The sequence below is a fragment of the Urocitellus parryii genome, chromosome 10, assembly GCF_045843805.1.
Source record: "Urocitellus parryii isolate mUroPar1 chromosome 10, mUroPar1.hap1, whole genome shotgun sequence".
Taxonomy (NCBI): Eukaryota; Metazoa; Chordata; class Mammalia; order Rodentia; family Sciuridae; genus Urocitellus; species Urocitellus parryii.
Window position 1 is genome coordinate 143301712 of NC_135540.1, and position 12996 is coordinate 143314707.

Below are 12996 nucleotides of genomic sequence, written 5' to 3' on the forward strand. Positions count from 1 at the left end.
TGTTCACACACTTGCCCGTTATGTCACAAGTTCTCTGTGAGCCACTTTGATAACTATCATTACCTAGACAACCAGTCCTATTATTTACTGAGTCTGTGACTTGCTATCTGTAGAATGCACTGGTACCAAACAGGCCCTTTCTTCTGAAGTGAGGTCAAGGATGGGAGAGAACTAGAAAGGGCTCATCACGGGGGACCCTAAACTGATTATTTATTTATTTGCAATATCTTTGCAATTTTCCAAAAAGAGATCCAAGAGATTTCTGAGTGGATGGGGGTTCTGCACCTGCCCCACCCCACAGGTCCTCCCTCTGGCCACTCTTCATCTCTTGTTACCCCTACCTGTTTGAGTCACCGGGAGTGTGTCTGGGTCTCTAGGAGTGGAATGGGTGTTCCTGGGTGCACCTCCTTCCCTTCATGCTTCCCCACACCCTGCCAGAGGTGAGGCTGTGACCACCTGCTGGCTTGTGTCCTAACCACGTTGTCCCTCATGAATAAAGTCACATAATAAATGTTTCCCCCCAAAAAAGAAAATGATTATTCTCATCTTTGTTATTTAGATTCACAAGATCAAGTCAACCTTTATAGATGGATTATTAGCTTGCATGAAAAAGGTAACTGAGACTTAAATAAAGAAATTGTGAATAAGGAACATGGCTTGTGTGAGTTCAGATACATGCATTACTTGGAATTCTAATATGAACTGTCTGCTGTTCTTGGAACTGTATGCTGTGGTCTGTTATTATTCAGGTGTGCTTAGCCCAGGCTAACATCAAGCCCTAGGACCTCCTACTTAGGAGGCAACTCTGTACTGGCCTCCTGTACTCACATCTATCATTGGATCTCTAATAGAACCATTTGAGGTGGATGTTGTCATTTTGGTTTGAACATGAGGAGATAGCAGTCAGAGATGTCTTTGCCTTGTTTGAGGCCACACAGCAAGTGACAGAACCTGCCTATAGTTCACAGCCCCGCCTTGAGTCCAGCTGAGTCCTCCACAGCCATTATCTTTCTTTTTCCCCCCTCACATAAGTTTATAAGGGACACAAAACCCTGTGTTCTATTTTTGCTTCTCCCTGGGTTAGAGGGAAGCTTCCTTTTCACCCACCCTTGATCCTGTGTAGGACTCTGTAACCCCAAGGACATTTTGGGATTGGGAGCTCAGGGCCAGCACTTATTGACCTCCGGAGGAACAGAACAGCAGGTGCTGTGTTGTGGGTGAAGGGCCCAGCATGTTCTTTGCTTCTCATAGGATTTCCAGAGTCTAAGCTGATTCTTTTGAATAATACAGGGATCCATTTCCTCCAAGTGGAATCAAACGGGAACTGTGACGGGAAGACTTTCAGCCACACATCCTGTAAGTTAGTGCTCTTCAAGAAATGCCGATTTGGGCTGGGGATGTGGCTCAAGTGGTAGCGAGCTCGCCTGGCAGGTGTGCGGCCCGGGTTCGATCCTCAGCACCACATACAAACAAAGATGTTGTGTCCGCTGAAAACTGAAAAATAAAAAAAATTTAAAAAATATATATATTAAAAAAAGACTTAAATCATTCAATGTTCTATTTAAAAAAAAAAATGCCGGTTCCATGCCTGGCTTGAAGTTTTGCCTAGATACGTGCTTGTGCAAGGAGAGGGCTTCATGTAGATACCTGTGTTTTCCCTGTGTATCCATTCCACTGGTGTTTGCACAGCACCTCTGTATGCTTAGAACAAGACTCAACAAGTGCTGAGTTAGTGAGGGGTTCTTCCCACCAGCAGTCTGGGACCCACCTCCCCCAATCTTCCTTCCAGGCTTGTCTGGTGACTTCTGATTTCCCAGAGTGTCTCTAAGGACAACCTCCTTTTTTGTTTTTTGAGGAATATTTTTGGTTAGAAAAGCTGTAAGTTTCCTTGAGATTATTATACAGCTTTTAAAAATTTGTTTTAATTAGTTACACATGACAGTACAACGATCTTGACATATCATACATTTGAATCAGATGGGATATAATTTCTCATTTTTCTGAGTGTACTGGTTGCAGAAATACATTGGTCATGTAGTCACGTATATACCCACAGCAATAATAAAGTCTATTTTATTCTGCTGTCCTTCCATTCCCTCCTTCCCCTCCCCTCCCCTCCCCTCCCCTCCCCTCCCCTCCCCTCCCCTCCCCTCCCCTCCCCTCTCTTCCCCTCTCTTCCCATCATTTCTCTCTACCCAATCTAATGTGACCTACTTCTTCGTTTTTTCCCCCTCACATCTTCATACCTGTATTATATAGCTTTAATAACACTTCAAATAATTAACTTTTAAGTAGTTCTACATTTGTGATGGAAACAAGTCTTGATAATAATTTCTTTTTTTAAAGGAGAGAGAGAGAGAGAGAGAGAGAGAGAGAGAGAGAGAGAGAGAGAGAGAGAGAAATCTTTTTTGTAGATGGACACAACACAATACCTTTATTTTTATGTGTGCTGAGAATCAAACCCGGGTCCCGCCCGAGCTAGGTGAGCACTCTACTGCTGAGCCACAATCCCAGCCCAGTAATTTCTTATTACATAAAAAGTTCCTTAAAATACAGAAAACAAATGTAAACTAATAACAGTTGCCTTTATGCAGAGCTAACTGTGGTTAACATCCTGTGTCTTTCCATACTTTTTGCTAGCATATGTATTTATAAAATACTACTTTTCTACAAAAATAAAACCATTATTTTATATTATGCTTTTTTGCTCTAATGCCTCTTGAGATGATATATCAATATTGATCTGAGTCTATATTTAGATTTAAATATATGAATTAAATATGTGAGTTATTTAAATATATACCATATTATATATACATATATAATTATGAATATATGCTCATGGTAAAGAAATTCAAGTAATATGGATGTTTATAGAATAGGAAAATGTAAGTATTTGTGTATCTCATCAAACTCTGTTTAACAGCCAGGCTTCATCTGGGCACCTCTACACAGAGTGTAGCCCATGCATATGGGCAGGAGGGGCACCCTGTTGACCTGTTGGTAGTGGCTGTGTAAGGAGGAGAATGGGGCTGGCATTGAGGTGGATCCTCTTGGGCAGGCCACCAGTTCTGGGGCCATAAGTTCTTGGGTCTCAGCTGTCACTTGGGACTAGTACCCTTCCAGGAAGGCATCACTTGGGCACTCCACTCTATGGAGCTCCTCTGGTCTAGACCTTGCTGATAGCAATAGTAAAACTAAGTGACATTAATTCTCATACTAACACCAACCCACGCCTCTGAGAGAAGGTACTACCATCTCACTGCCCTTTGGTTTATTTCTCAATAACCACATGCACTGTGAGTTCTCTGAGTTGATGATGCTTCTCATGCGGGAGTTACTCAGGAATTCTGTTGGCAAAACTCACTTTTATGGAGGACCTTGTTTTTTCTTGTTGGGGGTTTTAAGTTCCTGTTTTCCATTACATGTCTAGATTAACCTCTTGCTGGACTTTACTCTCTTCTAGAAATTTCCCAACAGTGCTGGAAAACCTTCTTTCAGGTTTTCAATGCAATAAAATGCTTATTTTTCTGTTATTTTTGATGAACATTTCAAAAGAGGAGGTACAAACACCACACAAACATTCAGCCACTGATTTAACTGGAAGTCTGCATCCTTGTTTCATCAGGTGCATTGCCATCTGTGCATCGACTCTCTCTGCTGATGGGCTTTTAGATTGTTTTCAATTTTAATTATTTTATGGAGAGATGCCATAAACATACCTATATTCGTTTTTCTGATGATTTCCATAGCATGAATTCCTAGAGAGAGAATTTCTGAGTCAAGATAGCTGTGTCTGTTTAAGGCTTTTCATTGCTAACTTGTTCTCCAGAAGAGTTGTGTTTCCATCACACGGTGTGATGTACAAGGCACCGTTCCCTGATTCCACCAAAACAGCTTTCATTTTGGTTAATACTTTCAAACTCTTTTTAAAAATGTCTATTCTTTCAAAAATGTTGGTGAGATTGACTACATACAACAATTTTTCTTCCATGAATTGCCTGCTGGTAACATTGGCCATTTCTCTGCGGATGTTTATTTTTTTCTATTGGTATAATAAAGCTCTTTCTATAGTAAAGGTTAACCCCATCATAAAATGTTGAATTACTTTTCTCCATTTTTTTCTTTTTAATTTTTAAATATATATTCTGTCTTGCGATATTTAAAATGATGTGTCCCCCTCCCTGCTCCATTGTGCTATGGATTGAACCCAGGGTAATTCTGAGTTAGAATTTTCTTTGCTCTTGCTTATCTCTGTCAGCACCTGCTTGAGGGAACACTACAGGCCATCTGACAGGCCCACTTTGTTCTTGTCAGTGTGTGCCCTACACAGGGCGTGGTGTGTAGCCACCCTCTGAGTAAGCATCAGGTGTTGTGTCCTGTTGTATTGGCTTTGTGTTTTCATGGGGCAGATTTTCAGGTATGGGGTCCCTGGGTCAAAGGATATTATTCCCTTTTTACTTTTCATAGATTTATCAGATTTCCTTCCAACTGCATATAGCCCTTGTCCCTGCCATGAGTCGTGGGTGGCAGTGCTTTCCCTACTGTCGCCAAGGGCTCTCCCTGTACTGCAGTCACTTGTTGGTTCTGCCTTTGTATCATCTCAAGAAGTCTTGTCTTGGTCCAAGGTTATTTGAATGTTTATCTCTATTTTCCTATAACTTCAGTGCTTTTGTATTTTTTAATACATAAAACTTGAATCCAGCAATTATTTAACCAGATATTATTGCCATAAGATGGCTGGAATTTGAATTGCATTTTTTCCTTAAAGTGCCCAAAATATAATTGATAATTTTGTCTGTGTGTATGTGGTGCTGGGGATCAAATGTAGGCGTCATGCATGCTAGGCACTCTACCACTGAGTTATATTATCTCCAGCCCTGATTAATATTTTTTAAAATAAATTATAATTGTATTTATTCTGCTTTTCCTCACTGTGACCAAAATATCTGATAAGAACAACCAAGCGGGACTGGGGTTGTGGCTCAGTGGTAGAGCACTCACTTGGCACCTGTGAGGCACTGGCTTCGATCCTCAGCACACATACAAATAAATAAATAAAAAATAAAGGTATTGTGTTCAACTACAACTTAAAAAAAAAGAACATCCTAGAGGGCTGGGATTGTGGCTCAGCAGTAGAGAGCTTGCCTACAAGGCACATGTAAGAGACTTGGTTTGATCCTCAGCACCATGTAAAAATAAATAAATAAAATAAAGGTTCTGTGTCCACATACAACTAAAACATATTTTTTAAAAGGAAAACAACCTAGAGAAGGAAAAATTTATTTGGTTCAGTTTCAGAGGTGTTGAGAGCCACAGCCAAAGGGGCCCCAGCAAACTTCCAGCTGCCAGCAAACTTCCAGCTGCTGGCTGATGATTGGCTCACAGTGGCCCCAGCAACATCTAGCTGATTGGCTCCTCTGCAGTCATGTTCATTGGGCTGTTTCCCTGCCCTTCAGACTGCCAGCTGATGATTGGCTCACAGTGGCCCCAGCAACATCTAGCTGATTGGCTCCTCTGCGGTCATGTTCATTGGGCTGTTTCCCTGCCCTTCAGACTACGGAACTGCTCATTGGGGGACTTCTTTGGCTCCGCCCACGCGACCTAGCCAATCGGCCTCAAGAGCAGGAGGATTGTGGGAGGTGGTTGTTGGTGTGTGGGAGAGGCGTGTGGAAGCCTGTGGTGGCAGTTGGGCTCTGAAGGTTTTTCCTGAGGAGCTGTTTTGTTTGGCGTTTGTAGTTTTAAAAAATAAAGTTTGTTTCTTTTGACAAGTGGCTCCTGAATTGTGCCCAGCCAGACTGCGGCATTTGGTGGCCCGTACGGGGACGAACCCGCGACCTTGGCGTTATCAGCACCAAGCTGATTCATAGTATATGGAGTAATCAAATGCCGCAGTCTGGCTGGGCACAATTCAGGAGCCACTTGTCAAAAGAAACAAACTTTATTTTTAAAACTACAAACGCCAAACAAAACAGCTCCTCAGGAAAAACCTTCAGAGCCCAACTGCCACCACCGGCTTCCACACGCCTCTCCCACACACCAACAACCACCTCCCACAATCCTCCTGCTCTTGAGGCCGATTGGCTAGGTCGCATGGGCGGAGCCAAAGAAGTCCCCCAATGAGCAGTTCCGTAGTCTGAAGGGCAGGGAAACAGCCCAATGAACATGACCGCAGAGGAGCCAATCAGCTAGATGTTGCTGGGGCCACTGTGAGCCAATCATCAGCTGGCAGTCTGAAGGGCAGGGAAACAGCCCAATGAACATGACTGCAGAGGAGCCAATCAGCTAGATGTTGCTGGGGCCACTGTGAGCCAATCATCAGCCAGCAGCTGGAAGTTTGCTGGCAGCTGGAAGTTTGCTGGGGCCCCTTTGGCTGTGGCTCTCAACACAGAGGTTCATTCCATGGTGGGCTGACTCCATTGCTATGGGCATGAGGTGAGGCAGATCATGGTGGGAGGGTGATGGCAAAGGAAAAGTGCTCACCTCATGGTGGCTAGGAAGCAGAGAGAGGGGCACAGGAAGGGTCTGCAGGGAAGATGCAGCCTTCCAGGGCACATACCCAGTGATCCACCTTCTCCAGCCATGACCCACCTGCCTACAGTTACCACCCCTTTAGCCCATTCAAACTAGGATGGACTGATTAGTTACAGCTCCTGTGATCTAATCTTCTCACCTGTGAACACTCCTGGGGGACACCCATCCAAACCATAACACATTGTTTTCCATATTTTTATAGTTTTCTATAAAACTATTTCCCCAATTTTATGATGCACACACAAACTCTCAAGGGAAAGTCACTGCTAACAGCTGACTCTGCTGCACCTCATTGCCACCTACACTCATGTTATTGTGCTTGTGGTTGTTTCTGATATTAGGAAAATGTGGAATGTTTTTGTCTTATGGCTTACCTACATCTTTTCCTGTATTTTGACTTTTTAATGAAGCAGTAACAGGTTATGGTTTATTTAAGAACTGTGAAAAATAATTGAGTCAATGGATTCAGCTCCAGTCTCCATAACTTATACATGATAAACACATTGGATGGGCCAGGGTTGTGGCTCAGTGGTAGAGTGCTTGCCTAGCATGCATGAGGCACTGGGTTCGATCTCTGGCACCATATAAAAAAATAAAATAAAGGTAAATAAATAAAAACATTGGAATATTTTTACAACAACTGTTTTAAAGTCTTTGTCAGAAAATAGCAAAATTTTATGACCTGAGTGGCATCTTTTGATCGTCTTTTCCCATGCAAGTTGAGATTTCCCTATTTCTTTATATGTGCAGTAATATTGAGTTATTTGTTAGACATACAGAATATTATGAATCTGGGTATCATTTTAAAATTCCATTAGAATATTGATACTGTTTTCTTAGTGGGCGGCCTGCCTGGTCAGCTCAGCTGAGAGTCCTGTCAACTGCATGCTGTGGTGGCATTGAATGTTCACTTGATAAAGCCTCTGCAGTGCTATTTAGGTATTTCCACTTGGCAGCCGCCCAGTGGTCAGTCTAGGAATTGAGTTGTATTCTGTTGGTTCATCTAAAAGTCAGCCCCCAGGAGCTATTCAGGATGAGAACAACACAGCAGCTAGAGGCTGAGCCCAGAGGTTTTTTAACAACTCTGTGGTATTGTTTTCCTGAGCTTCTTTCTCTCCATGATCTCTCCTGTTATTTCTGGTTCCTTGGCAATTCCTTTTATTGGATCTTCTAGCCTGAAATTTGAGGCTTTGTTAGTCTGACTCTGTCTCATACTTTTGACCCTGGCCTTGTGTCCAATACTAAGCTGTTAGAAAGGACTGAGTAGGACAAATGCAAATTACTGCCTCTATGATAGTATATTAGATTCTGGTCTGCTTCTCCAGTCTGCCTGTTCGTATTCAGCTCTTCCAATGTTGACCTGTGCCTTCTGTTAGTGCTGTTGGTGTTTTATCTAAGAGATATTTGCCTAAAGCAAGATTACAAAGATCTTATTCTGTTTTCTTCTATATGTGTTTTATAGTTTAGAGTTTTATATTTCGGTCTATAATTCAGTTTGAATCAATGCTTTATACATGGTAAGAGGTTAAGTGTCTCAATTCATCTTTTTTATTTGTGAATATCTGGTTGTCCTAGCACCATTTACTGAAAAGACTATTCTTTCCCCCATTTAATTGTCATGGCACCTTTGTCAGAAGTGAGTTCACCATAAATATAAGGGTTTATTTCTATACTCTGAATTTTGTCCATAGTTTTGCCAATGGATAAAAATATGCTGTAGTTACCTATACTATACCAATACTACACTATTTTTATTATTGTACCTTTCTAGCAAGTTTTTTAATTGGACAAGTCCTCCCAGCATTATTTTTTTATAGATGTTGGTTATTCTGGATCTTTTCCATGTCTATATGTTCCTTAATCAGCAACTTTTTAATTTCTGGAAAAAAAAATTCTTGCTAAGACTTTCATTGGGATTACATTGAATATAGAACTCAATTTGAAAGAATTGACATCTTAATATTTAGTCTTTCATCCTATGAAAAAGGTGAATCTCCTCATTTATTTAGGCCTTCTTTAATTTCTCTCAGTAAGGATTTGTAGTCTCTAGAGTATAGGTTTTTTTTTGTATATTTTGTCAGATTTCTCTCTTTTTCAATATTGGAGAGCAAAATCAGAGCACTTTACTCCTGAGCTCCATCTCCAGACCTTTTTATTTAATTATTTTATTTTTTTTCCACATTTTTCATTGGTACATTGTAGTCATACAATACATATTGATGGAATTTGTTGTTTCATATTTGTACATGCACACAATGTAACAATGTAATTTGGCCAGAATTACTCCCCAGCACTTCTCCTCTCCTTCCCCGCCTCCCACCTCTTGGTCCCTTTTGTCTACTTATCTCCCTTTGATTTTTAGGAGGTCTATCTCCACCTTTATAAGATCCTTGCTTAGCACCTGGATGGCCATCTTAAGTGACAGCTGCCATTTTAAGGAAAGAGTTTCGCTGTCTCGCCCTGAGAAAGGCTCACCACTCCCTCATAATAATAATTCAACAAGAAGATGCAACAATAATGACTTTCTCTGTCTCTTTTGATTATTTTTTGTGTGAAATTTGCTTTGTCATATATGAGAATTGCTATTTCTACTTGTTTTCAGTCTCCATTTGCAGGGTATATCAATTTCCATTCTTTTACTTTCAGCCTCTGGCTGTCTTTACATGTCAGGTGTGTCTATAGCAAACAACATATAGTTAGTTATGGTTTATAATCCATTCTTCTAGCCTATATCTTTTAATCGGAGAGCTGGGACCATTTATATTCAATAATATTATTATAGAGAGCTAATTCTGGCCACTTTTATTTATTTCTAATGTTTTAATTTGGTCCTATTTATCATTTGCTTAGCTACTCTTAAAATCATATTTGTTCTTTTGTGAGCTCTGAGGTATGTTTTTTGTTTATTCTGTGTGCACTGTTTCTTTAAGTAAGTTCCATGGTGCCAGTGTAGTAGTCATGAATTCTTTTGGTTTCTGCTTATTAAAGAAAGTTTTAATTTCATGTTAAATTTTGAATTATCTTTGCTGGGTAGAGCAGTCTTGGTTGAAAATTATTTTCTTTTAGGACTTGGAACACATCATTCCAAGCCCTCCTGGCTTGAGGAGTTTATGCTGAGCCATCAGAAGTGATTCTGATTGGCTTGCCTCTAAACGTGACCTGACATTATTCTCTTGAAGCTTTAAAAATTCTATGCTTGTTCTCTGTGTTTTGCATTTTAATTATAATGTGTTGTGGAGAGGTTCTTTTTTGATCTTGTCTATTGGGGTTCTGAATGCCTTCTGTATCTGGATTTCCATCTCATTCTGAAAGTTTAGAAATTTTTCTGTTATTTTTCTGTTATTAATTATAGTTACCCTTTCCATTAGCCCACACCTCACAACCCTTCTCAATTCCAGTGATTCTAAAATTTGGTCTCTTTTTGTTATCCTGAAGTTCTTGTATATTTTGATCATGGTTATTTTTTTATTTAATACTGTAATCTGAATGTTTAATGCGAGTCACTTTGTCTTCCAGCTTGGAGACTCTGTCTTCAGCATGGCCTGTTCTATTACACAAATTGAACATTTTATTTGATTTACTGTATCTTTTATTTCAAGATTTCTGTTTGGTTATTTTTCAATATTTCTATCTCCTTATTGAATTTCTCATTCATATTTTGTACTGACTTCCTTAATTCATTTGGTTTTCTGTCATCTCTTGGAATATATTTATAATTTTTATAATGATTCTTTTGAATTTCTTTTCTGATATTTCATCCACTTCAATATTTTGGGGGTCATTTGCTAGTGAATTATGAACTTAAGGAGATGTTATGTTATCTAGCTTTTTCCTACTTCTTATATTTTTGTATTGGGTTTTATGCATCTGTTAGAAGGATTTCTAACCACTCTTATGTGAGGGCCTTTTGGGGGCACAATCTTCACTTGCCCAAGTGTCCTAGAGTGATCTGGATTGAGAGCCCCTTGTAGGTGTGGTGTCTTTGTGTTATTTTATTCTGTTTTGCTATAGCAATGATGTCTGTAGGACCTGGGTGCCCACCCCTAACCATTTCTTTTTTTGGGGGGAACTGGGGATTGAACTTAGGGGTACTCAACCCCAGCCTTATTTTGTATTTTATTCAGATACAGGGCCTCACTGAGTTGCTTAGTGCCTTGCTTTAGCTGAGGCTGGCTTTGAACTCAAGATCCTCCTGCCTCAGCCTCCCAAGCCCCAGGGATTATAGGTGTGCGCTACCACAACCGGCTCTACCAGTAGCTCTTTCTACTTGGGGCCTGGTCATTAGCTTGAGTTTCTTTCTTTCTTTCTTTCTTTCTTTCTTTCTTTCTTTCTTTCTTTCTTTCTCTCTCTCTCTCTCTCTCTCTCTCTCTCTCTCTCTCTTAATCAAAGAATAGCTGATGATTCAGTGTCATTAATTTGTGTGGGAAGCAAGGTGGCTGTCTTTTGGTGAAGTTTAGTTCAGCAGCACCAATTTCTACCCGATGAACATTTAGGTCCCCAGTACCTCTCAGAATAGGGTGAAACAAACAATAATAGCCACCAATGCAAACAATATACAGTATTAAACTAAATACTTGGTTCCTACTATGACATCTACAATGTTAATTAACCCCCCCCTGCACACACACACACACACACACACACACACACACACAAAAACCCCAAAATAGTAGGGTCAGCCGACAGCAAAAAACAAAAAGTAACCATGGAGCAGATCAGGGGGACGAAGATGGCAACGGGAAGGGAGTGACCCGCTCCATGCCCCGTGCCACCGCGCCGCTGCGTGTGTTGCCATGTCTTAAAAGAAAAAGTAAAGTTAATTAAAGGAGATCTGTCGACAAAGACTAAGCACCGTGTCAAGAAAGGGGCCTAGGTGGAGTGAGTCCGTCATGACTCCAGCGAGAGCAGTAAGGCTGCAGTCCCGGAGCTGCCCAGCTCTCTCGGCCCCTTTTTCCTCTCCTCTCCACCTTTCCGCCTTGCTTCTCTCCCACCGTCTCTCCTCCCACGCTCACTCCCTGATTCTGGATCTCAATTTCTTTCCCCCGCCCTGCCCGCTCTCTCGCGTGCCCAGTCACCCGGCCCGTGCGGGCCCCATGGTGCTGCCTCCAATAACCCAGCCCGCACCCCCTCCCCGGGTGTCCTGAGGGCCACAGCTGGGAGCACATTAGAGCAGACTCTTCACCGCGCAAGTGAGCTGCCGACCCGCCGAGCAAAATGGAACAGCTGATAAGATGAGTGACAATTTAAAATCTAAGTGATCCAACATGGCGGCGGAGAGGGAGAGATCAAGTCTCTAACCCCTTCAGCTGCGCGGGCATAGGGAGAAGTAAACTGTCATAATACTGTTTGCTCAGGACCACTAGGCAATGTTGAGCTGACGTGGATCCAGGGCAAACAGTCTGGGCTTCTCAGAACACACCAAGCCCAGATCGGCTGCATTCAAGCTCCGGTTCACCTGCTTCTCGTGAATCAGCACTAATGATCCCATTGAAATAACTAGTCGGCCTGCCTGAACTTACAGAGGTAAAAGCCAACCGAGCACGATAGCCAGATCGAGGGAATCAGGAGTGGTGCGGGACTAGCGGCGCAGAACTCAGGGCTACCACTCCCACCAGTGCTGACAACTGAGGTCCCTTGCACCAGCTACCAGGGAAGTTGCTACCGGAGGGCAAACAAATTCGCTGGGGGTTCTCAGCCCCAAGCTCTACAAACTTAGGGTCTGAGGGAGGCAAACAGGGCTCCCAGGAGCAGCAGACCTAGTGTGTAGCCAGTATTGTGGTGAGTGTCACAGGTGAGCGGGGCCTGGCTTGAGGAAACACAAGAGAAGGCCCTAGGCACTCAGGATTGGAGACCCGCACAGTCTGGGAGGAAGAGCTGCTGCACAGTGATTGGTTCCCACCTATTGAGAAGAGAAGCTTGGCCCAGTGGGCACAGCTCCACCTACTGGAAGAGAAGTTAATCGAGCTCATTTATTATTATTTTTTTTAATTTAATTTAATTTTATTTTCATTTTGTTGTTGTTGTTCTTTAACTTTTTTATTAATGTTTTCAATTTTTTAAATTCTTTTTATTTTATTATTATTACTATTTTATTAAACATTAATTTCCATTTTTTAATTATCATAATTTTTTCTTTTAAATTTTTGTTTTTTCTTTTTTCTTTCTTTATTTTCAATTTTTTTCTTTTGTCTTTTCATTTCTTTTCAATTTTCTTATTCCCCCTTCCTTGAATTCTACCTACCTATACTCATTCTCTTTAGTGACTTCTTCCCTTCCCTTCTAATATCTTTCCTCCCAAGCATCAAATAAACTTATAAGAGTAAACAGTAACTCAGCAGTCAAACAGAACAAGAAGTAACGTGAGCAGCATAAAAAAGCAAGGAAGAAAAGGAGTAAAAACAATGAAGGACAGCCTAAATATTCAGGAGGACATAGAGTAATCAGAAAAATGGTCATATAAAG

At 41.3% G+C, this 12996-nt stretch overlaps 1 protein-coding gene across 1 annotated transcript in view; it reads left to right on the plus strand.

The window, feature by feature from the left end:
* Window positions 1-12996, plus strand: part of Poln (DNA polymerase nu) — a 123652-nt gene that overhangs the window by 12739 nt on the left and 97917 nt on the right. Inside the window, exon 9 of the mRNA XM_077803143.1 lies at window positions 1291-1356. Within this exon, the coding sequence (XP_077659269.1) occupies window positions 1291-1356 (66 nt within the window). The remainder of the gene's footprint in view (window positions 1-1290; window positions 1357-12996) is intronic.